This window comes from Ictidomys tridecemlineatus, chromosome 8 (assembly GCF_052094955.1).
Source record: "Ictidomys tridecemlineatus isolate mIctTri1 chromosome 8, mIctTri1.hap1, whole genome shotgun sequence".
Taxonomy (NCBI): domain Eukaryota; kingdom Metazoa; phylum Chordata; class Mammalia; order Rodentia; family Sciuridae; genus Ictidomys; species Ictidomys tridecemlineatus.
This window is the reverse complement of record NC_135484.1, coordinates 44,069,364-44,093,288: the sequence shown is the minus strand read 5'-3', so window position 1 is coordinate 44,093,288 and position 23,925 is coordinate 44,069,364. Positions and strand designations below refer to the sequence as shown.

General features: G+C 34.1%; 1 protein-coding gene across 1 annotated transcript in view; it reads right to left on the bottom strand.

Moving 5' to 3' along the window:
* Cep85l (centrosomal protein 85L) overlaps nucleotides 1–23,925 on the bottom strand; it is a 160,806-nt gene that overhangs the window by 28,217 nt on the left and 108,664 nt on the right. The window contains exons 6-8 of the mRNA XM_078019330.1: nucleotides 16,256–16,435; nucleotides 2,399–2,551; nucleotides 567–721 (exon numbers count right to left, since the gene is read on the bottom strand). Coding sequence (XP_077875456.1) covers nucleotides 567–721; nucleotides 2,399–2,551; nucleotides 16,256–16,435 — 488 coding nt within the window. The remainder of the gene's footprint in view (nucleotides 1–566; nucleotides 722–2,398; nucleotides 2,552–16,255; nucleotides 16,436–23,925) is intronic.

Genomic DNA, 23,925 nt, shown 5'->3' with positions numbered 1-23,925 from the left:
GTGTAAGTATTTTGCTGGCCCCCATTGTTTTGTTATTTAGAATTTTTACTTAAGTTTTGACAAAGCCAACAGAGGACTTTCATTATATTCTCAGTCTTCAATTGTGTTTTGTTTTTGTTTGTTCATTATTTACTAATCTCATCTAAACCTTTGGCAAGATGTTGGTATATTGCTTCAAAATGTTAAATCACATCTGAAACAATCTGTTCCAGTGAAATTATACTTTATTATTTTTATTTTTTGGTACCGGGGATTGAATTCAGGGCACCGAGCTACATCCCCAGCCCTATTTTATAGTTTACTTGGAGACAGGGTCTTACTGAGTTGCTTAGTGCCTCGAAGTTGCTAAGGCTGGCTTTGAACTCACAATTCTCCTGTCTCAGCCTCCCAAGTCGATGGGATTACAGGTGTGTGCTACTGCGCCTGACTGAAATTATATTTCTTAACAGTCCATTTACAAGAAGAAGAATAAAGTAATAATTATAAATGAATATACTTTAAATGAAATGCTTGATGAACTATGAATAACTTAAAACAATGTAAAAAGATTTGGAAAGTTTTCTTACCTCTGAACGGAAGATACTAACTCCTTTTCTTTCTTTTTCTGGCAAATTAACTGGGCTTCTTTTTCTTGACATTGTTTTTTGATCTCTTCAAGCTTTTTTTCTGCATCTAGCAAAGTCTCTTGTAAATTCTTATTTTTTTCTTCTAGGACCTGAAGCTAAGGAGAATTTTTATAGCTCATAACATGAAATATTAAATGTTTCTATTAGAAATTACTACTGGTTCTCAAGGATTAACACATTGCTAAAATTATGCTATCTACATTTCATTTAGAGTTCTTAACACTATCTCTCCTTTGAGTGGAAGAGAGTTAAGAGAATGGGACTGTGGAGAAGAGAATGGGATTAGGCATTTCTAGAAGACAGAAGGATTTTTACTTAGAATTGTGGTAAGATAACATAACAAAATTTACCAGCTTAACCCTTTCTAAGTGTGTTAAGTACATTCACACTGTTGTTCAACCAATCTCCAGAACTCACCTTGCATAATTTAAGCTCTATACCCAATAAACAACTCCCCCAAACCATACCTTACTCTATCCCCTGGAAATCAGCTTTCTACTTTCTATGATTTGACTCTTCTTGGACCCCATATAAGTTAGAACAGGATTTATCTTTTTGTGAATGATTTATTTCATTCAGTAAAATATCTTCTGATTAATCCAGTTTATAGTATATGCCAGAATTTCCTTCCTTTATAGGGATAAGTAATTTTTCACTCTATGTATACATGATTTATAAACAATCTTTTGCTTACCTGCTCATCCACCCATGGACACTTGCATTGGTTCCATCTTTTGACTATTATGAATAACACTGTAATCTGTTCAAGACCCTGATAGTAGCTATCCTAATGTTGTAAGATAGTGTCATCTCATGTTATTTAATTTATAGTGCTCTGTTTCTGCTCATGTAACTTCCTGTAGTTAAGTTACTTCCTGACCTTAATCTCTTTCAGTTTTACAACTTATAAATTAATACAAAATAAAGACTGCTCTATAGATATGAGAATATGCAGAATAATGGCACTCCATGGATTAGACCAATGATTCTCAACTGGGAGTGATGTTTATCTTCAGGGAACATTTGGAAATGTCTGTTAACATTTTTGGATTTGGAGAGAGGGGAGGGAACAGTGTTATTAGCGCTTAGTAGGTAGAGGCCAGAAGGTCAAATGCAAAAAGTGTACATCCATCCATGCACAGGACAGACCATTATAAGAAAAATATTTTCTACTCCTAATTGTCAATAGTACCAAACTGAGGAACCCTGCTCAGGAAGCCTTTGAGAAAAAAATTGAAGAGTAGATTTTATGGATTTATAAGTAAGATTTAGGCAGGCAGGCTTCGCCAGAATTGACAGGAAGACTTTGGATTAAGGTACTGTTATAAAAGGAAAACAGAAATAAGGGGAGTGAACAGAAGACAGATGAAGGTCTAAGGAATAATTTATGGAAAGGCTAAGAAGAATGAGGAAAACAAACATCTAGAAAGATACTCAAAAGAATGCTGTGAAGAGTCTTGAATCGCAGAGATTATTGGAGAAATTCAGAATTCGTGTACATGCATGAGTATCTATGGGGCAGGTTTATCAGACTGGTTTAGAAACAACCTTTTACAGTAGAACATTTAAGTGAGAGGGTTATCACATAGGTTAATGAGGAATGTAACCACATATTATTTAACAATGAGAGTTCTATTCATGCTTGGATGAACAAAGTTTCTGATTCAACTAGATCCTTAAACAGCAATTAAATAGTAATTTATAATTAGTGAAATTTCTAAAGAATTGTGCTTTCATGGAATTTAAAAGACGAGACTATTATTTCATATTACCTGTAGACTCTGACTTTGTACATCATCTAGAGTTGGAAGATCAGCCAGATACTTTTCCAAGGTCTCAATTCTTCTCTGCTTTTCTTTGTTTTGTTCAGATTCCTTCTGGCATTTCTTTTTCAGGCTATTGATATATCTATCTCTGGTTTTTAGCTAAAGAAAAAAGATTATGAATCTTCAGTGGTTTTGAGTCATTAACAAAACAAACATTACAGTCTTGGGCATCAATGAATTTATCCATAGTTCTAGGTTAGAGTGGAGACCACCACCACCCTCAATTAAGATTTACCTTATTTCATTATAAGATTCACACTTTTTTTCAAATTTTTATATCCCTGTAATTATGACTTTTGGGTTTTTTTATTTGCTTTTACCAGGGTAGCATCCTATAAATTGCAGTCAGGTGGCAGTAAGAAAGTAGTTTTTATTGCCTACATATATACAAATTTGGCCAAGATTGTTCACATCTTTGTCATTTCAATAGTGTAACAGTTGTCATTTCATAGTTCATGTTGAAACTATGTTTTGAGTCTAAAGGATGTTGGATATTTAAAATAACTTTGAAAACATCACAGTTCAACTTGGAATTTTAAAAAGTTACTGCATATCTAGAAAAGCACAAAAATAAAGTCACAGATGTATTTGTCTCTGGAGTAATAATTCCAATTTATTTTTTGCAAAGCTATATCCAAATGCTTTATGTGAACTCCTGGAAGAAGACATATAAAGTAATCAAAGCTGTTTTGCTACTAACAAATCTTCAAAAGAATTGCCTATTATGGTCTAAGCAATGCAACCAGAGCCAGGAGACATTACCAAATACTTAGGAACAAATAAGACCCTAGGTGTGAACAATTTCACATCTTAATCAAGACTATTCCTAATGCACTGTGTCATGATTAAATTTTTAGCACATTTTCTTTCTAAAAAGAAAACATAAAGGTGCCTTACACTGATGTCACTTTAGCACTGATAAATTGTGCTAATTAAATACACATCTACTGTACAACACACATTGTACATTATTCCAGGAAATCCCAACTTGTACAAGCTAAACCTCAAATTTTTGTGTAATAACTTTTTATGTTACAACCTGAAATATGCCAATTTCAAATTTTACATCTCATATTCATACTTTCATATTTCAGATCAATTAGGAATAAAATGTGTACAAAAACTATTGCCTCAAAGATAAATTCCTGGACTCAAATTTACCAGTGTTCTATTTAATGCTTTTATAGAAACTTAGCAGGGTTCTGAAGCATTTTTATAGATGTTTCCATGTTCTCCAGGGAAACTGAGTAGTACTATAATGGATTACTCACTGAACTTTTGGTAAAGCTAAAACTGATACTTGGCCTAGCTTCTTTTTCATGTCTTACCTAATGCAATTTCCTGTGGTTAAGTTACTTCCTGACCTTAATCTCTTTCAGTTTTTACAACTTTCAAATTAACACAAAATAAACAAAGACTGCTCTATTGATATGAGAATATGCAGGTCGAATGTAAATTTTTGTTTTTATTGAAACAACTCCAATTGGAAAAATTAATCACAGATCATTTGGTCTCCTGATTTCATCTGTGATATTACGGTCCATTTTTACTTTGGGTAAGAAGATCCTGATAACAGAAAACCCTTTCATTTACTGGGGCTTTCTTAGGATTAATGGTGAGAGTGCTGGTGATGTGACAGTCTAACCTGTGGTCTAAGAATAAATAAACCAAAACTAGATAAACTCACAGACTGCTGACAATATAATTCTTATTAAAAACATGAGGCCCAGAGATCTTTAATGACTTAATGACAAAACACTGAGTCAGTAGGGTTCAAATCTAAATCATCTGACTAAAAACCCATGACTTTATAATTCTTCCATATGATTCATCATCAGATATTCTCTTAAATTCAATCTGTACTTGAATTTCCTATCAACAAAATGTGCTTTTGCCAGAGGACCCAATAAGTTCAGAAGTAAACATAACTAACAAGACTATTTTTACTATGTTCTCTGATTTAATCTTAGTTGTTTAAATAACAATGCCTCAAAAAGCACTTACTGAAATAGGTCATCTATGCTGTCTGCATGCAGATGCCCTAGTTTTCTTTTTTCTTTTTGGTTATCCAACTGTCTTCTCTGTTGTTTTATCAACCTTTTCTGCCTTTGTTCACAAATTTCTGCCAACACTCTCTGATGTTTGTTAATCACATATGAGCACACATAATCATGGGATGTTGGTTTTTTTCAGTCCTTCCAACTGATTAGAAGCTCTCCATTTTATGTGGGTTGTTTCAACTGCCAAGTTTTGTACTATTTCAGATTAACAAAGGTTATTAAAATCTGAACTCCAGGTAAATGAAGGATCATTAATAAATATTTTTCTTTTTTCCTTTTGGTACCAGGGATTGAACTCAGGGTACTTCAATGAACCACATCCCCAGGCCTTTATTTTTTGAGACAGGGTGTTGATAAGTCGCTTAAGGCTTCTTTAAGTTTCTGAGGCTGATTTTGAACTTGTGATTCTCTTGCCACAGCCTCCTGAGCTGCTGGATTACAGGCATGAGCCACCATGCCCAGCTAACTAATTTACTTTTAAAAGGCAAGTTCTTCCTTTCAAAGAGGTATGATCCAATACTGAAATCACTCCTAGGAGTTAAGAGCAAGGCCATACTTTAGAGAAGTTTAAAAGTCTATTTTTTTTATCTATTTTAATTTATTAAAACTGAATAGGTTAATGAGAGAACATTTTCCTATAAGTTATTTTTAATATAAGTCATTATTAGAACCAACATATCAGTTGTAGAGTTAAATTGTTTTGAAATTATTTCACTTTCTTTCAGCTTCAGTTACCTCATTTTTTATTTAAGAATTTTTTTTTCCACTTTTGAGTGATGGAGACTGAATCCAGGGTCTTAAGCATGCTGAGCACATGCTCTACCATTGAGCTATATCCACCCAAGTTACCTCCTTTCTAAAAAGGAGATACAGTATATATACCTCATAATGTTTTTATGAAAATTAGAATGAAATGAAAAAATATAATAAACATATATTAACATGCTCTCTGGCTCATAAAAGAAAGAGTACATCAAAGGGTAATTTTTATTATTATTGTTGTGGTTATTCACATTAAGTTTTTCTCTGGAAGAATAAGTCTTCATCACAGTTACAGAAAGTAAATACACAGAAAGAAATAATGTGATCCAATCTTGTGTGGGCCTTAAGTGCTGTTTATCTAATTTTTTTTTAAACCAATGAACCTACTTTCTAGATTCCCTTCAAGAACTCGTCTTATATTAGACAAAGGTGCCAAGAACATGCATTGGAGAAAAGACAGCCTCTTCAACAAATGATGCTGGGAAAACTGGAAATCCATATGCTGCAAAATGAGATTAAACCCATCTCTCTCACCCTGCACAAAACTCAATTCAAAATGGATCAAAGACTTAGATATAGGGTCCCTGGTTTAATTCCTAATAGAAGTAGGCCCTAATCTTCATCATGGGGGATTAACTCCCAACTTCCTTAAATAAGACTCCTGTGGTGCAAGAATTAAAATCAAGAATCAATAAATGGAATGAACTCAAACTAAAAAGTTTCTCAGCAAAAGAAACAATATGAGAGGTGAATAGAGAACCTACATCTTGGGAGCAAATCTTTATCCTTCACACATCAGATAGAGCACTAATCTCTAGGCTATATAAGAACTCAAAAAGCTAAACACCAAAAAGCAAATAATCCAATCAATAAGTGGGCCAAGGACCTGAACAAACACTTCTCAGAAGAGGATATACAATCAACAAATACATGAAAAAATGTTCATCATCACTAGCAATTACAGAATGTAAATCAAAAGTACTCTAAGATTTCATCTCACTCCAGTCAGAATGGCAGCTATTATGAAGACAAACAACAATAAGTGTTGGTGAGGATGTAGAAGAAAAAAGTACACTGTTGGTGGGACTGCAAATTGGTGCAGCCCATATGGAAAGCAGTATGGAGATTCCTTGGAAAACTTGAAATGGAACCACCATTTGACCCAGCTATCCCACTCCTCGGTCTATACGCAAAGGACTTAAAAATAGCATACTATAGGGACACAGCCATATCAATGTTTATAGCAGCACAATTCACAATAGCTAAGCTGTGGAACCAACCTAGATTCCCATCAGTGGATGAATGGATAAAAAAAAAAAAATGTGGCATAGATGCACAATGGGATATTACTCAGCAATAAAAGGGAATAAAATCATGACATTTGCAGGTAAATGGATGGAGTTGGAGAATATAATGCTAAGTGAAGCACGCCAATCCAAAAAACCAAATACTGAATGTTTTCTCTGATATAAGGAGGCTGATTCTAACCTTTAGTAAAACTTAACTAGGACACTAAGGGTCTCAGCTGAACTAAATGGTGTTCAAGAAAGAGCCATGTACTCATATAAGGGGCAAAAAAATGAAAGCAGACAACCAATCTTTGCCTTCCAAAGCCAGCGGTAATACAATCATTAAAATAATCTCCAAGGATAGTATTCAGAGCTAAGGGTTGAGACTATATAGTACAATCTCCCCTACCAAGAGGAGATTCACCTTCATTCACTACTTTGAAGCATCTGGATTTTGTTTCTTCAAGAAAATAATTTATTTATTACACCAATTACATGAAAGCATAAAACTAGATGTCTGAAGTGAAAAAAAATATTACTCAGCAATAAAAGAGAATAAAATCATGGCATTTGAAGGTAAATGGATGGAGGCTGATTCATAGTGGGACAGGGAGTGGGAGCATGAGAGGAAAAGACATACTCTAGATAGGGCAGAGGGATTGGAGGGGAAGGAAGGAGCGGGTGGGCATGGGGTAATTAATGATGGTGGAATGTGATGATCATTATTATCCAAAGTATAGATATGAAGACAAGAATTGGTGTGAATACACTGTACATACAACCAGAGATATGAAAATTGTGCTCTATATGTGTAATAAGAATTGTAATGCATTCTGCTAACATATATAAATAGAAAGAAATATAAATAGAATATATTTATAATAGAAATATAAATAGAAAGAAAGAACTCATCTTAATTAAAAACAAAAACAAAAAACAGGGGCTGGGTCTGTAGCCTAGCATGCATGAGGTACTTTGCACCACATAAAAATAATCAAATAAAAAATAAAGACATGTTGTCCATCTACATCTACCAAAAATAAATAAATAAATAAATAAATAAATAAATACTAAAAAACAAAAGCAAAAAAGCTCAAGTCTTCTACATCCTCTGACACAAACACTACCTTTGATACTCATCCCTTCTCTTTATGTTTCCCTGGTTTATACATTGGCATTCTTAATTGCCTTGTTTCACAAAGAAGTGATTCTTCCTTCTCTAAGAGTAACTGCCATCTTGGTATCTGTCATTGACCTTTCTCTATGTCTCTTTGACACTTTGACATTATCCCACTGCTCTATCCATAGTCCTCTATTTGAGACTACTTCATTGTTTTCTCTTCTCTTGGCACAACTTACTTCAGAGCATAATCCAGTATGTCAGGTACTGCAGTAGTACTGGGTGTGATTCAGTTACACATTCAGACACAATCCTTGCCTTCATTATTTTTCCATTGAGAAAGATGGAAAAATAATGGTTACAAATTGTGACTTCAATAAAGAACCAGTTGCTATATACATATAAAAGGAGGGGTAGAGGTGGAAAACATTAAGAGGAAACTTGAAAAAATGACTAGGTAACTTGGAAGTGAGAGAAGATAGGTCAAGTATTTACCAGGAAAATGATTACTTTGTTTCTGGCATCAGATTACAAACAAAAGCCTAACCTGTTTGATCAACTGTAAGACACAGTGTATTAAGACCACATTTTTCTAGAGTAAGATTGGCAGAGCATAAAGCTATATAATTAGGCTAGGGGAAAAACTGACTTATTTAGAAGACAATTGGAAGTGACATCAGAAAAATGGAAGAATAGTGAGTCCTGGGTTCTCTTTGCTTCTACCAATACACCGATTCAACAACAAGACAAAAACAAAGCAATACCACACATACACATTCTCTAAAAAATCCAGAAATCAATTGAGAAGCTTCAGTACCCTGGGAGAATGTGAAATCAGCCCCATATAAAGCAGGTAGAGGAATTTGAGACATCTTCTCTCCATCCCTATCTTCAGGACAGCACGGTAAAATTAGGAGGAAACCTGCCATGAAAGGAAATACTTGACTAGCCAGTCAACACGCCAACTTTCCCAGGAGCTGCCTAGATGACTGCTTGCCTCTTCTGGAGCACTAGTGGGACATATTCTACTCTAGTTGTCTGGGGACCAGTGAGATCCAACACTGGTTTAGGGTGGCAGCCCCACAGTCCATTCTTTCAGCTCAGTACACAGCACAAGGGTAAAAAATTTTCAAATCCAAGTTTCTCTCTAAGAAGAGAAGTACTAGATAGAAAATCCAACAGTTCAACTTTTCAGAAGGCTGCCCAAGAGTCAGGCTACAGTCTTTCTTGTTTTAGATCCATGAAGAGACCCAGCATAACCTTGAAGCCTGGGGAATGATAAGAACAAAGAAAGTAGGTTGGACTAGCACAATGGAATGAAAAGCCCCCAAATCCCTGGCTAGGCTGACCAGACGGTGTTTTCCCATATGAGCCCAATTAATGAAGAATGGTGGGGCAGCAGTTTACTAATTAATTACATAGTTACCAACTCATTAATTACCAACTCAAAGTCAAAAGATGAACAAAGAAATGTGAAAAAAATAAATAAATTATCTTGAAACCAAGTTATATGAATTAGTTGACAGAAATTGACATAAAAAATGCTCTATAAGGTCAGAAAAATAATGTATGAGCAGATGAAAATTTCAACAAATAAAAACTGTTTGGAAGTACTGAACAGAAACCTTGGAATCAAAGCATACAAATAACTGAACTCAAAAATTCACTAAAAGTGTTTTAATAGCAGGTTAGAAAAAGCAGAAGAAAGGACAAACAAATGAAAGAAAGGTCTTTTTAGAAATTTTTAAAGGAAGAAAAGAGAATGAAAGTGGGATGATACATTCAAAGTAAAGAGAGTTTAAGGGACTTGTGGAATGACATCAAGCAGACCAATCTATATGCATCATGTGAATCTCAAAAAGAAAAGAGAAAAAAAGGGGAGGGGGGAGTTTATTCAAAGAACAAACAGCTGAAAACTTCCCAAATCTGGAAAAGGGAATGGAAATGAAGATCTAAAAGGTCCAACAAATCTCAAATATGGTTAACCCAAAAAAATTCATACCAAAAAACATTAATAAAATTGTCAAAAGTTAATAAGCGAATTTTCAAAATAGTAAGAGAAAAACAATAAGGCTATCACAGCAGATTTCTCAACAAATAAACAAACAAAAAAACCCTTATAAGCTAAGAGAAATAGAATGCTACATTTCAAATGCTGAAAAGAAACAAAAACAAATCAAAGAATGGTATTTATGCAAAACTGTCCCTTAAAAAATGCAAGATTTTCCCAGACAAAAGCACAAAGAATACATTACCACCAGGCATGACTTAAAAGAAATGCTAAAAAGAATTTTTCAAATTGAAATAAAAAGATGACAAACAGTAACATAAAAGTATAGGAAAGCATAAAATTTACTGGTAAAGATAATATACAACAAATACAGAACAATGTAATACTGTTACAGTGGTGAGTAAATCACTTTTAATTCTAATACAAAAGTTTAAAAGGCAAAATGATTAAAATTAACTATTAATATAAAAATGTTATTGTATACATGGTATGAAAATGGAATTTGAGATATCAATAACAAAGTGAACAAAGTGTGTGAAAGAAAGACCAAATATATAGTGGTTCAGAACTATTAGAAATATGTGATGTGCAAATCCCTGGTAACCATAAAGAAAATACCTATAATGGATATAAAAAGAAAAAGGAATTAAAATACACCAGTGCAAAAACAAAATCAACAAAACATTCAGAGAGCAGGAGAGGAAAAGGATGAAATAACTATAACAAAAACAAAAACTTAACAAAATGGTAATATTAAGTCCTTACCTATCAATAATTACTTTAAATGTAAAATTGATTAAACTCCAAAATCAAGATATACAATAACTAAATTTATTTTTTAAAGATCCAACTATATTCTACCTATAAGATACAAAGTATCTATCTAAAGTATCTTTTAGATGTAAGGACACTTAGGTTGAATAGAGAAGGATATTCCATGCAACTAGCTACCAAAAGAGAACAACAATATCTATACTTGTATCAGACAAAACAGATATTAAATAAAAAAAAATTCTCAAGAGAAAAGCCAGTCATTATATAGTGATAAGAAGGTCAATTCAACAGCATTAAAAATATATAATTTCCCCCTCACACCAAAACACCTAAATTTAGTAACACATAAATACATTGACAAATGTGAAGGTAGAAATAAACAGAAATATGATAATAACTACCAGACTTCAATAACCCATTCTCAATAATGGATAGTCCCAACTGAAAAAGAATAAGGGCAAAACTGAACAACACAATAGACCAAAGGGATTTAACAGATATATACAAAACATATTACCCAATGACAGCAGAATACTCATTCTTCTCAAGTGCACATGGAACATTTTCCACAATATAGACTATGCTAGGTCACAAAATCAAGACTTAAAAAATATAAATGACTGAAATCACCAGAAGTGGAAGTGCATGCCTGAAATAATAGCAACTAAGGAGGCTGAAGGCAGGAGGATCACAATTGCCAGCCTCAGCAATTTAGTGAGACCCAGTCTCAGCTCAGTGATAAAGCATCCCTGGGTTTAACTTCCAGTATAGAAAAAAACAAAACAAAACAACCAACCAACAAACAAAAAACCCCTGAAATCATTCAAAGTCTTTCCCAATTTCACTGCAATAAAACTAAAAATCAACAGTAGAAAATGGGAAAATTCTTAAGTATGTAGAAATTAAACAAGATCTTACATAATCATTGGGTTAAAAAGAAATTAAAACTGAAATTAGAAAATATCTCCAATAAACCAAAATGAAAGAACAAAATACCAAAACTTATGAATCAAAAGCACTACTAAGAGGGAAGTTTATATTTTAAAATGTTTGCATTAAGGAAGAAATTCTATAACAAGAAACCTACCTTTTATCTCAATGAAATTACCTTTTATCTCATGAAATCAGCAGAAAGAAAAAATAACAAAAATTAGAAGAAATAGTGATTTCAAAAACAATAGAACAGGGACTGGGGTTGTGAGTCCGTAGTAGAGCACTCCCATAGCATGGGTGAGGCAATGAGTTCTATTCTCAGCACCATATAAAGAAAAATTAAGGTAGGTGTCCATCTACAACTAAAAAATATTTTAAAAAAATACAATACAAACCAATAAGACTAGTTGAGTTGGATTTGTTAAAGAAAAAAAAGAATGAACAAATCCTTAGTAAAACTAAGGGGATAAAAAGAAACTCAAATAGGCTGGGGATGTGGCTCAAGCGGTAGCGCGCTCTCTTGGCATGCGTGCGGCCCGGGTTCAATCCTCAGCACCACATACCAACAAAGATGTTGTGTCTGCCGAGAACTAGAAAATAAATATTAAAAATTCTCTCTCACTCTCTCTCTCACTCTCTCTTTAAAAAAAAAAAAAGAAACTCAAATAAATAATATCAAAATGAAAGCAATGTTATACTTATGCTACAGAAATAAAAAGGATCATGAGGTACTATTATGAACATTATAAACAAATTGAACAACATGGAAGAAATGACAATTTATAGAACCATACAATCTACCAAAACTGAATCAAGAAGAAACAGAAAGCTTGAATGACCAATGATAAACAAGGAACTTAACTACTTCTAGTTAAAAAATAAACAAACAAAAAAACCTCTGAACAAAGCCCAAAACCAGTTAATTCTACCAAACATTTAAAGAATAATAAATACCAATCCTTCTTAAACTATTCCAATTAACAACAACAAAAAAAAAAAAACCAGAAGAAGAAATTCTTCTAAACTCATTGTATGAGGCCAGCATTAGCAGGATATCAAAGTCAGATAAAGATACTACCAGAAAACTACAGGCCAAAATCCCTAATGAACACAGATTAAAAAATCCTCCATAAAAAACTATTAAACAAAATTACACAACACATTAAAAGGATCATATTCCATGACTAAGCAGGATTTATCCCTGGCATGTAATGATGGTTCAATATATGCCAATTAATGTGATATATACCAATTAATGTGATATATACCACATTATCTGTGGGAAGCCATTCTAACACGTGATTGGGTGACTCCCGTTAAGGGCCTGAGGCACTTTGGCAGTGTCGAAGTTTTCCCGACCCTTTCCTGATGAGAGAGCCCATCCGTGTGGGGATGTGCCTGACCACTGACCCCGGAGACCCAATCACTGACCCTGACCTTGGAGTGCAGCCCCCCCCCAACCTTCATTGGATGGAATTCTCCCCTGAATCTCTTGTTCCCCAATAAAAGGCTACTCCAGGCATGTTCGCTCTCTCTCTCTCCTGCTAGTAATCCTCGCTGCCCTGCTGGGCAGTCTCGGACCTAGCAATAGAAATAAGGTAACTGAGTCTGTGTTTTTATTTCGATCTCTTCTAATTAACTTTATGCCTAGAACCTCATTAATGAAACCATTGCACAGGCCGCGTGGTAGAATTATCAATATGAAAAATAAAATTGATATAATCATTTCAATAGATGTATAAAATGTTGACAAAAATAAACAACTTTTATGATAAAAGCTCTCAAATTAGCTAAAACAGAACTTACCTTAACACATACACACAAAGACATTTATGAAAAGCCCATAGCTATTGTCATACTAAAAATGGTGAAAATTTAAAGCTTACCTTAAAAAAATCTGGAACAAGGCAAGGTGCCCACTCTTGCCACTCCTATTAAACACAGTACTAGAGGTTCTAGTCAGAGCAATTAGGCAAGAGAAATAAAAAAGCATCCAAATCAGAAAGATCTTAAATTGAAAAATGTTTGTTTGCACACATGAGTTTTAGCCTAAAGACTCCACTAAAAAATCTGTTAGAACTAAAAATGCAACAAAGTTGCAAGGTGTGAAATCAACATACAAAAATCAGTTGTACTTGTATATAAAAAAAATCTCATTTACAATAATATCAAGAATAATAAAAAAGAATAAAATTAACCAAGGACATAAAAGACTTACTTAATATTATAAAACACCAATAAAAATATTAAAGCAGACATAAGTAAATGGAAAGACATCCTATGTTCATATACTGCAAGAATTACTATTACCTAAATGTCCATACAATCAAAGTGGTCTACACATTTAATAAAATTCATACAAAAATACCAATGGCATATTTCAGAGAAACAGAAAACAAACAATTCAAAAATTCATAAAAAACCCTGAAAACAAAAACAATTTGGAACAAAAACAAAGCCAGAGTTTATCATACTCTCAGATTCCATCACATTATCACAAAAAGCTTCAATATGGTAATAGCTTTAAAACAGACATACAGACCAACAGGACAGAACAGAACAAACCCATATATAGACGGTCAACTTACTTTTGACAGAGATTCTAAAAATCTACAATGGGGAAAGATGGTAGTGTCAAAAAAACTAAATATCCACATGAACAAGAATGAACTGGATCTTTTTATTGCACTTCACACACACAAAAAAAATTCAAAATAAACCCAAAATTGATTTGAAACTTTAAATATAGGACTAGACAGGAGAAAACACAGGAATATCTTCTTGACATTGGACTTGGTAATGATTTCTTGGATACAACACCAAAAGCACAGGCAAAATAATAAAAAGATGATATCAAGTTAAAAAATTTAACCCTTAGGGCTGAAGCTGTGGCTCAGCAGTAAAGCACTCACCTAGCACGTGCGAGGTGCTGGATTGTGTCCAACTACAACTGCTATGAAAAACAGTAATCAAAAAGAAAATATGTAATCCAAAACTCCAATTTTGGGATATTTATGGAAAAGAACTGACATGAGGAATAAAAGTGATATTTGCACTCTCATGTTCAGAGCAGCATTATTTACAGTAATGATTTCTATATATATCACCAAAAGCAAAGGCAACAAAAGCATAATAAAAAATGTGGGAAAGACCTAAATATTCATTAATGAACGAATGAGAAGAAAAATGATATGTTTTAATGTTTCAGTTAAAAATAAATTTCATTTAAATAAAATAAATGTGGAAGATAATTCAAGCTCAAAAAAAGGAGAAATTCTTCCATTTATAAAATACAGATAATCTGGAGAAAATCATGCTAAATTAAATAAGCCAGTTAGAGAGGGACAAATATTGTATGATTCCACTAATATGAGATGACTGGAAAAAAAAAAAGAGTTCAATCAGTGGTTGTCAGGGGTTTGGGGGAGGGAGAAATGTTTACATAACTTCAGTTCCATGAGATGAATAATACTGTACTATATACTACACTGCTAATTTTGGAAAGATTTTATATATATTCAGGAGGCAAGCTTCCTAATTAGACTTTGTAAAGTTTCCAGCATGAGTAAATGAATATATAGAAATGAACACTGAAGAAAATTTTGTTTTGAGAGAAGTAGAGCAGTCAGAAGGCAAATTAAAAACTGTGCTTTGGACATGAAAAGTTTGGAGAACCTATGAGACATCCTAATACGCGACATCAAATAGGTAGAAAGTGTATAAATTTATTTTATTAAGCACTGAGCACAATGAATAAAATACGAGAAAACTTAGATAAAACCTAAAAAAGTATTTAAAATCTTTATTCATGACAATTTTTAAATTAAAGTCTCAAATAAGAGACTATTTTAATTCCTCTCACACATAACCAGTGACTATTTCCTTATTCCCTTGGATTGTGTGGTGTATTCTATGATGTTCCCCAAATACAGAAAAGAAAAAGAGGTATTTAAGGTACTTTTAGATTAGCCAAGAAAGATATCATACAGCCGAAAAACAGAGAAAATATAAATTTTTATCAATTTGGGAAGATGAAAATTTCAACTCATGTGTAAATGATGGACACACATATACTCACAAAGTTATCAACTGAGTTTATGCAGTCTGCCTGCATAAATCATGAGATGCTCCAAGATTACTTAAATGGAAGGCTCATTTAATAAAATAATAAGCTGGGAATATCAAGATTGAAGTAAAAAAAAAAAACAGTTTTGCCACTAAGTAGCAGTCAAAGAATCTGTGCTGTTTCTCTTCAATAAATTGAAGATTTATTGTGTTCTACTTGATCTTTAATAATACAATAATGGAATGTGATGAAATATGTGAAATTACTTATAATAAAGGCAGAAAGGTCAACTAAGTATGTGTGTGTACATGTGTATGTATTTGGCTTTTAGGGACATCAGCTTTTTAACTTGAAAAATGTCCTTATGAATGAAAGATCAACTTCATTTCATTTTCTAATGCTTTCTGTTCAATATGACAAGGAAGAATTAAATACTCAACCAGCGAAAAGGAAGTTATTAGTAAAGGAAATGACTTAAAAAAGATCTCATTATTAATTAGAAAAGTATCATATACAGAGAGTTTTTAAAAATATTTTTATGTGGTGCTGAGGACTGAACCCAGTGCCTCATACCTGCTAGGTAAGCACTCTACTACTGAGCTACAACCCCTGCCTTACAGAGGTATTTTTATACCGCAAGAAAATAATTTTTTTTACAAGTAAACAGTGTTTCCCAAAAGTTGGTACAACATTAAATACTTTAATATAAATGTAACCTGGCATGACAAATATTCTATGTTGAAGAAATGCTGTTGACCTAATAATACAACTTTTTAAAAAATGCACACCTTTTCCTCCAGTTTCTTCTTCTCTTCACTGAATTGGTTTATTCTTTGCTTGAGAAATTCATTGAGCTGTGAAACCTCTTTTTCAGTAGATGCAAGCTTCTGCTCAAGTTCCTCTTGCTGGGGATGCAACACTGACTGCTCTGAAAATGGAGTCTGGAGTGAAGTATTCTCATATTGTGGCTATTGGGAAAGAAAAAAAGTAGGCAGTTAAGATTTTAAAAGTTTACTTAGGGGACACACTGTTTCTCTGTGAGGTGAGTGAAAGAAGGATTTTGCTAAAACTCAATAATGGACAGTCAGAGTGCCTCAGAGACTAAGAAATTTTGGGAACATTAACAAGGAAAAGGGACAACACTGGAGTCAAGCTGCTTGGGGGAGCAGTGGCATTAGCACAGAAGGAAGGAAGTCACTGAGAAATACAAAGGATGATCTTAGTACTGAAAAACCTGGGATTGCAGGAGCAGCCTGCCCTAGGCCGATTCAGAGGCTGGACGATACAATAAACTGGTACATGAAAAATGCCTTGTCTTTCCCAATTGTCCACAGAGAACTGAGGCAGGAACTATCTTGAGGCATCCACACTGCAGTAGCACTGACAGGAACCAGGAACTGGGATCCATGAGACTGGGACTGGGACAACCAATGGAAAAAATAGGCAGAGACTATTTTGCCCAAGAGAATACAAGTCTGAGAGGCCATAGAGAGCCCAGCTCCTTCCTCTGTCTGAATCCGGCAACTCACAGAACCAGCTGAAGTGGTTCAGGAATTTTAATGGGCAGGTATGACCACACTTGGGGACAAAGCCCAAGAAGCCAGTAAAGGCTGATTCTCCAGGCAACAGAAGCTGAAGGACTGGCTCCCCTCCCCCTCAGTGGAATCCTAAGGAGACTACTGAGGTACAGTATCCCAGCAAAGATCAGCACCCTAGAGGTACACTGATTTGGTATTCCAAAGTGCTCACCATTCATTAAAGCAAGTGGGGCCTCACTAGACCTAAGCTCCATCTTTGGGAGCTCTACCTATAGGAACTCGTCTCACAGAACCTAGCAGTGACTTCACACTGGGAGTGGAGCTGACAAATTTCCCATCCCACCCTACTTCATACCACCAAAGAGAAGATGAGAATTTGTGAACTTCAACTGGTACTTTGGTGCAAAACAAAAAAAAAAAGGGGAAGGATTTGATAGCCTGCTGCCCCTACTCTTGTACTTGGTGCATATCTCAAGAAGAAATGGAAAGACAGTTGGGCACAGACAGCTACCATATTTTCTCATTGACTATTTTGTTAATGGACATGGAAATTATTCCTTAATTTTTCATCCATATTCTCTTTTGTGCATGTGTGTGGTGAGTGATTCATGGACATTTACACATTTTTGTTTTTATCTTCTCATTTCTAGAATTTTTTGAAGGTTGTCACTACTTTGTCTTTGAGGATTAGACTGTTTTAAATTGTTTTTCACTTGTCTGTTTCCCTTGCTCCTCTTACTCTCTTTTATTTTGCTGACAGTCAAATTCTATTGTTCTTACATTCTTCCTTTCACTTTTTACTTCTATTTTCTCCCCCACCTCATAACTACCACATCCAACATTTCCTCTTTATTTTCCTTGTTCACTTTTTGAAATTGCAAACTCTTTTCAACCCACCTATCTCTTATTTCCTAATTAATTCTAGTCTTAAAATCTTTGAGCAATAATTGTTTTATATAACATCTGCTCCCAAAACTAATGCTGAATTCATGCTGTACGTAACAATGCTGCAGAAATCATAGATAACATCTCGTTTGATTTTATGCCAGACACAATACGATTCTTACTGTTTTAGTAAATTGCTAATCCTACTACTTCTGTTCATTATACCAGTTAATATTGTAGATGTCATAGTAAGAACCAAGTGTTTAGCTTAAAGCTATATATTGTTTGCAAGGTTTGTTACTATTATTTCTCTCCCCTAATCTGTGAGGTAATGGAAACCAACAGGACATTACTAAGTTCTTAGGGTAGGAACTCTGGAGCTGAAGCAGCAAACAATATGAAAAAGCAAGAGAAAAAAACCATCCAAACAACTCAGAATGCCTCAACAATGAACTCCATTGACACCACAGTGGGGAAAATGTCAAAGAAGGAATTTACAAAGTACTAGTTAAACTGATCTACAATATAAAAGATAACATGAGAAGTAAAACAGAGAAAATATTTCAAAAAGGAGATAGAGATTCTGGAGAAAAATCAATTAGAAATTTTTGAAATGAAGAAATCAATAAAGCAAATTAAAAGTTCAATGGAAAGCATCAACAATGGATTAAGCCATTCAGAAGATAGAGTTTCGGGTAACAAAGTCAAAACACATTATTTTGAAAATCAAGTTATTCTTAAAGAAAAGATATTAAAAGACCATGAGCACAATTTTCAAGAAAGTTGGGATAACATTAGAGTCCATCTTTAAAGATTCACCAGGATAAATAAAGGCTCTGAAATACAAACCAAAGGAATGTACAATCTCTTCAACAAAATAATATCAGAAAATGTTCCAGACCTTAAGAATGAAATGGAAAATCAAATATGAGGCATACAGAACTCCAAATATATAAAATCACAACAAACCCATCCCAAGACACATCGTTACAAAAACCTAACATACAGAATAAGGATAGAATTTTAAAAACTGTTAGAGAAAAATGATTGTTCATATTTAGAGGTAAAGCAATCCAGAAGCTAGGAGGTCCAGAAGCTAGGAGGTCTTGGAATAATTTATACCAAGTTCTGAAAGAAAATGGATGCCAACCAAGAATACTATACCTATCAAAATTAAGCTTCAGAATTGAAGATGAAGTAAAATCTTTCATGATAAACAAAAATAAAAAAGAATTCGCAAGGGGCTGGGAATATAGCTCAGTTGGTAAAGCAATTGCCTCATATGCACAAGGCCCTGAGTTCAATCCCCAGAACCACACACACAAATGAATTCACAACTAGAAAGCCTACACTATAAAACATACTCAATAAAATATTTCATGAAAATAAAATAGTAGAGTAGTAGAGGGAAGAACTATACTAGAAGAAGAATGAATCAAAGAAGAAACTAATTCAAATTAAAAACTAGAAATAAGTCAAAATGACAGAGAATAAAAATCATCTCAAAAAGAACGCTGGATGTAAATGGTCTACACTCATCAATCCAAAGCCATAGGCTGGCAGATTGGATTAAAAAAACAAGTCTCAACAATATGCTGTCTCTAAGAGACTTACTTCATGGGCAAAAACATCAACAGACTGAAGTGAAAATATGGGAAAAAAATATATCATTCACATGGATCTCGTAAACAAGCAGGGATTACTAGTCTCATATCAGACAAAGTAGACTTCAAGTTAATCAGAAGAGACAAAGAAGGTCATTTTATACTGCTTAAAGGAATCACACAACAAGAAGAAATGACAATCAAAAATACTTAAGCCCTAAACAATGGAGCACATTCATACATCAAACAAACCCTTTTCAATAACAAGAAACAAAAGACCACATCACAATAATACTGGGTGACTTTAACATCTCTCATCACTTTATAGATCTTCCAAACAAAAACTAAAGAAACTATGGAACTAAAAAAATACAATCGAACAATTTAGACTTAACAGAAATATATAGAATATTTTAACAATAACTGAATATACTTTCTTTTCAGCACCATATGGAATATTTTCTAAAAAAAACCATATTTTAGGCCAAAAAGAAATTCTTAGCAAATACAAAATAATAGAGAATAGTACCTCACATTCTATTAGATCATAATGAAATGAAAGTAGAAATCAATGGTAAGGTAAAAAGAAACTATTACCTGGTGAGTAAATAATATACTATTGAATGATGAATGAATAACAGAAGAGAAATCAGGGGCAAAATTTTTAAAATACTTAGAAGTAAATCAGAATATATATGATATGTATGTCATATGATTTTGATAAGTTGTATCATATCAAAATATGATGTTATATCATATCAAAATCTCTGAGAAGATTTTGAAGGCAGTTCAAAGAGGAAAATTCATAGCATTGAGTGCATATATTAAAAGAACAGAAAGATACCAAATAAATAATCCTACACTACAGCTCAAGGCCCTAGAAAAAGAAGAGCAAATCAACACCAAAATCAGAAGACAGGAAATAAAATCAGAACCAAAATTAATGAAATTTAGATTTTAAAAACAATTTTAAAAATCAACAAAACAAAGTTGGTTCTTTGAAAGAATAAACAAAATTGATACTCTTAGCCAAGCTAACCAAAGGAAAGAGTAAAAAAACTCAAATTATTAAAATCTGTGATGAAAAAGAACTATTGGCACAGATGTTGAGAGCCACAGCCCAAGGGGCCCCAGCAAACTTCCAGCTGTCAGCTGATGATTGGCTCACAGCGGCCCCAGCAACTTCTAGCTGCCAACTGATTGGCTCCTCTGTGGTATGCTCATTGGGCTGTTTTCCCACCCTTTGAGACCATGGAGCTGCTCATTGGGGGACTTTTTTGGCTCCGCCCACACGACCCAGCCAATGGGCCTCAAGAGCAGGAGGAGTGGGGGAGGTTGAGAGGCTTGTGGGAAGCGGGTGGTGGCAGTTGGGCTCTGAAGGGTTTTCCTGGGAGCAGTCTCCATTGGTGTGGTTTCTATTTGTGTTATAAAGCTCTTGGGTTTAGCATCTGGTTTTCTACAACTGGAAAAGATTTCTTGGTGGATCCTCTGGAGCTGAATGATAGGTTGCATCTTTAAAACTTGGGAAAATCCATCTCCTTGTTCAATCAATGCAGGGAAAGCCTTCATGGCTTCACTGATCACCTTAGCTATGGTTTCCCCTCTGCATTTCAGACTTTCCATGCAAGAATCTGAATCAGGGTCATATTTTAGATCCAATGGAGGTACAACAGGTCACAGACACTACTGAAATACAGAGAATAATCAGAAAATATTTTAAAAATTTATACTTCATTAAGCTAGAAAATTCTGAAGACATCAACAAATTCCTGGAGACATATCACCTACCCTAATTGAATAACTAAGATAGACAAAATTTAAATGATCAGTTTCAAGTAATGAAACTAAAAAAGCCATCAAAAAGCCTACCAACAAAGAAAAGTCCAGGACTGAATGGATTTTCAACCAAGTTCTACCAGACCTACAAAGAACTAACACCAATCCTCCTCAAATTATTCCATGTAATAGGAAAAGAAGGGAAACCTTCCAAACTCATTCTATGAAGCTAGTATTAACCTGATACCAAAACCAGACAAATACACATCAAGGGAAGAAAGTATCCCTGATGAAGGGATAGGTGCAACAATTCTTAATAAAATACTGGCAAATCATATAAAATCATATTTAAAAGATAGTGTACTATGTGGCCAGCACACACTCAGGATTGCCTTGCATTTCATCCCAGAAATGCAAGGATGGGGGGCTGGGGATGTGGCTCAAGCGGTAGCGCGCTCGCCTAGCATGCGTGCGGCCCGGGTTCGATCCCCAGCAGCACCACATACCAACAATGATGTTGTGTCCGCCGAGAATTAAGAAAAAATAAATAAATGTTAAAATTCTCTCTCTCTCTCTCTCTCTGTGCCCCCCTCTCTCTCACTCTCTCTTAAAAAAAAAAAAAAAAAAAGAAAGAAATGCAAGGATGGCTCAACATATGGGAAATCAATAAATGTAATCCATCACATAAAAAGACATAAAGACAAGTATAACATGATTATTCCATAGATGCAGAAAGCATTTGACAAAAGATAGCATCCATTTATGTTGAAAACATTAGAACATATAGGGATAGAAGGAACATAACTCAACATTGTGAAAGTTATATAACAAACCCAAGGCCATCATCATTCTAAATGGAGAAAAACTGAAAGCATAACCTGTAAAAACAGGAACAAGACAGGGATGCTGTCTTGGTTTTCACCACTTCTATTCAAACTTTAGCCAGAACAATTAGGCAAAAGAAAGAAATTGAAGGGATACAAATAGGAAAAGAAGAGCTCAAACCATCTCTGTTTGCTGATGACATGATTATATATTTAGAAGACTCCACCAGAAAACTTCTAGAACTTAAAAATGAATTCAACAAAGTAGTAGGATGCAAATTAATACTCAGAAATCATTGTGTTCCTATACTCCAACAACAAATGAGCTGAAAGAGAAATTAGGAAAACCATCCCATTCACAACGGCCTCAAAAGAAATAAAATAAAAAATAAATTGAGGAATCAGAATCTAACAAAAGAAAGTGAAAGACCTCTACAGTGAAAACTACAGAAAACCAAAGAAAGTAACAAAAAAGGCATGGTATTGGCACCAAAACAGGCATAAAACCAATGGAACTGAAGACACAGGACAACCTCACATAAATACAGTACTCATACTAGACAAAGGTGTCAAAAAAACACATGGAGAAAAATAGCTTCTTCAACAATTAGTGCTGGGAAAACTGGGAATCCATATATAGTAGAATGAATTTTTTTTTTTTTAAGAAAAGGGGGGGGGGGAGAGAGGGAGGGAGGAGGGAGGATCTTTTATTTTTATGTGGTGCTGAGAATCTTTCCGGGTCCCGCCCTGCTAGGCTAGCGCTCTACCCCTGAGCCACAATTCCAGCCCAGTAGAATAAAATTTAACCCCTATCTCTAACCCTGTACAAAACTCAAAGTGGATCAAAGACCTAGGTGATAGACAAGAAATCTTTCAGCTACTATAAGAAAATATAAGCTCAATAATCCAACATATAAGCTTAGAACTGACTTCCTTAACAAGACTTCTAAAGCACAAGAAATAAAATCAACAATCAATTAATGGGATGGCATCAAATTAAAAAGCTTATTCACAGCAAAGGAAAATCAAGTGTGAAGAGAAAGCCTACAGAATGGGAAAAAAATCTTTTGCCATCTGCACCTCAGAGCATTAATATCCAGGATACATAAAAAACTCAAATAACACCATAAATAAATAAATAACCCAATCAATAAATGGGCAAAAGAACTGAACAGGCACTGAAGAGAAGAATAAATACGAATGGCCAAGAAATATATGAAAAAATGTTCAAAATCTATAGCAATGACAGAAATGCAAATTAAAACTGCACTGAGATTCCCTCTCACTTCATTCAGAATGGAATTATCAAGAATATAAGTAACAATAAATTGATTTTTCAGCTATGAATGGGAACTACAGAATATCTGTCCAGAATGGTTTTTTTCCCCCCCAAGTCACAGTTTTTCATTAGTGATCTAGTTTAAAGTTGCATAGATTTGATGAAACACCCTGATCCTCACTTTTTGGTAAGTCCTATTAATTTTAGTGTATTGTTTTTTTTCCAGGCATGTTTATGTTGTTTTATAGTAGAAACACCTGTATTAAATTTTTTAAAAATTAGTAAGTATTTTTTAGAATGGGAAGCAAAATTGAGTGGAAAGTTCAGGTTTCCCATATCCAGTGTCTCCCCTCACCACAACCTCCTCCACTATGGACATTCTAAACCTCAAAGTACATTTGTTACAATCAAGACCTACATTGACACATACTTATCATTAAGCACCCATCATTTATATGCTGCACATCATTATGGGTTTTGACAAATTTATAATTACATGTATCCACCATATAGTATCAGGTGTCAAAATATGATCACGTATCCTGGCTGTAA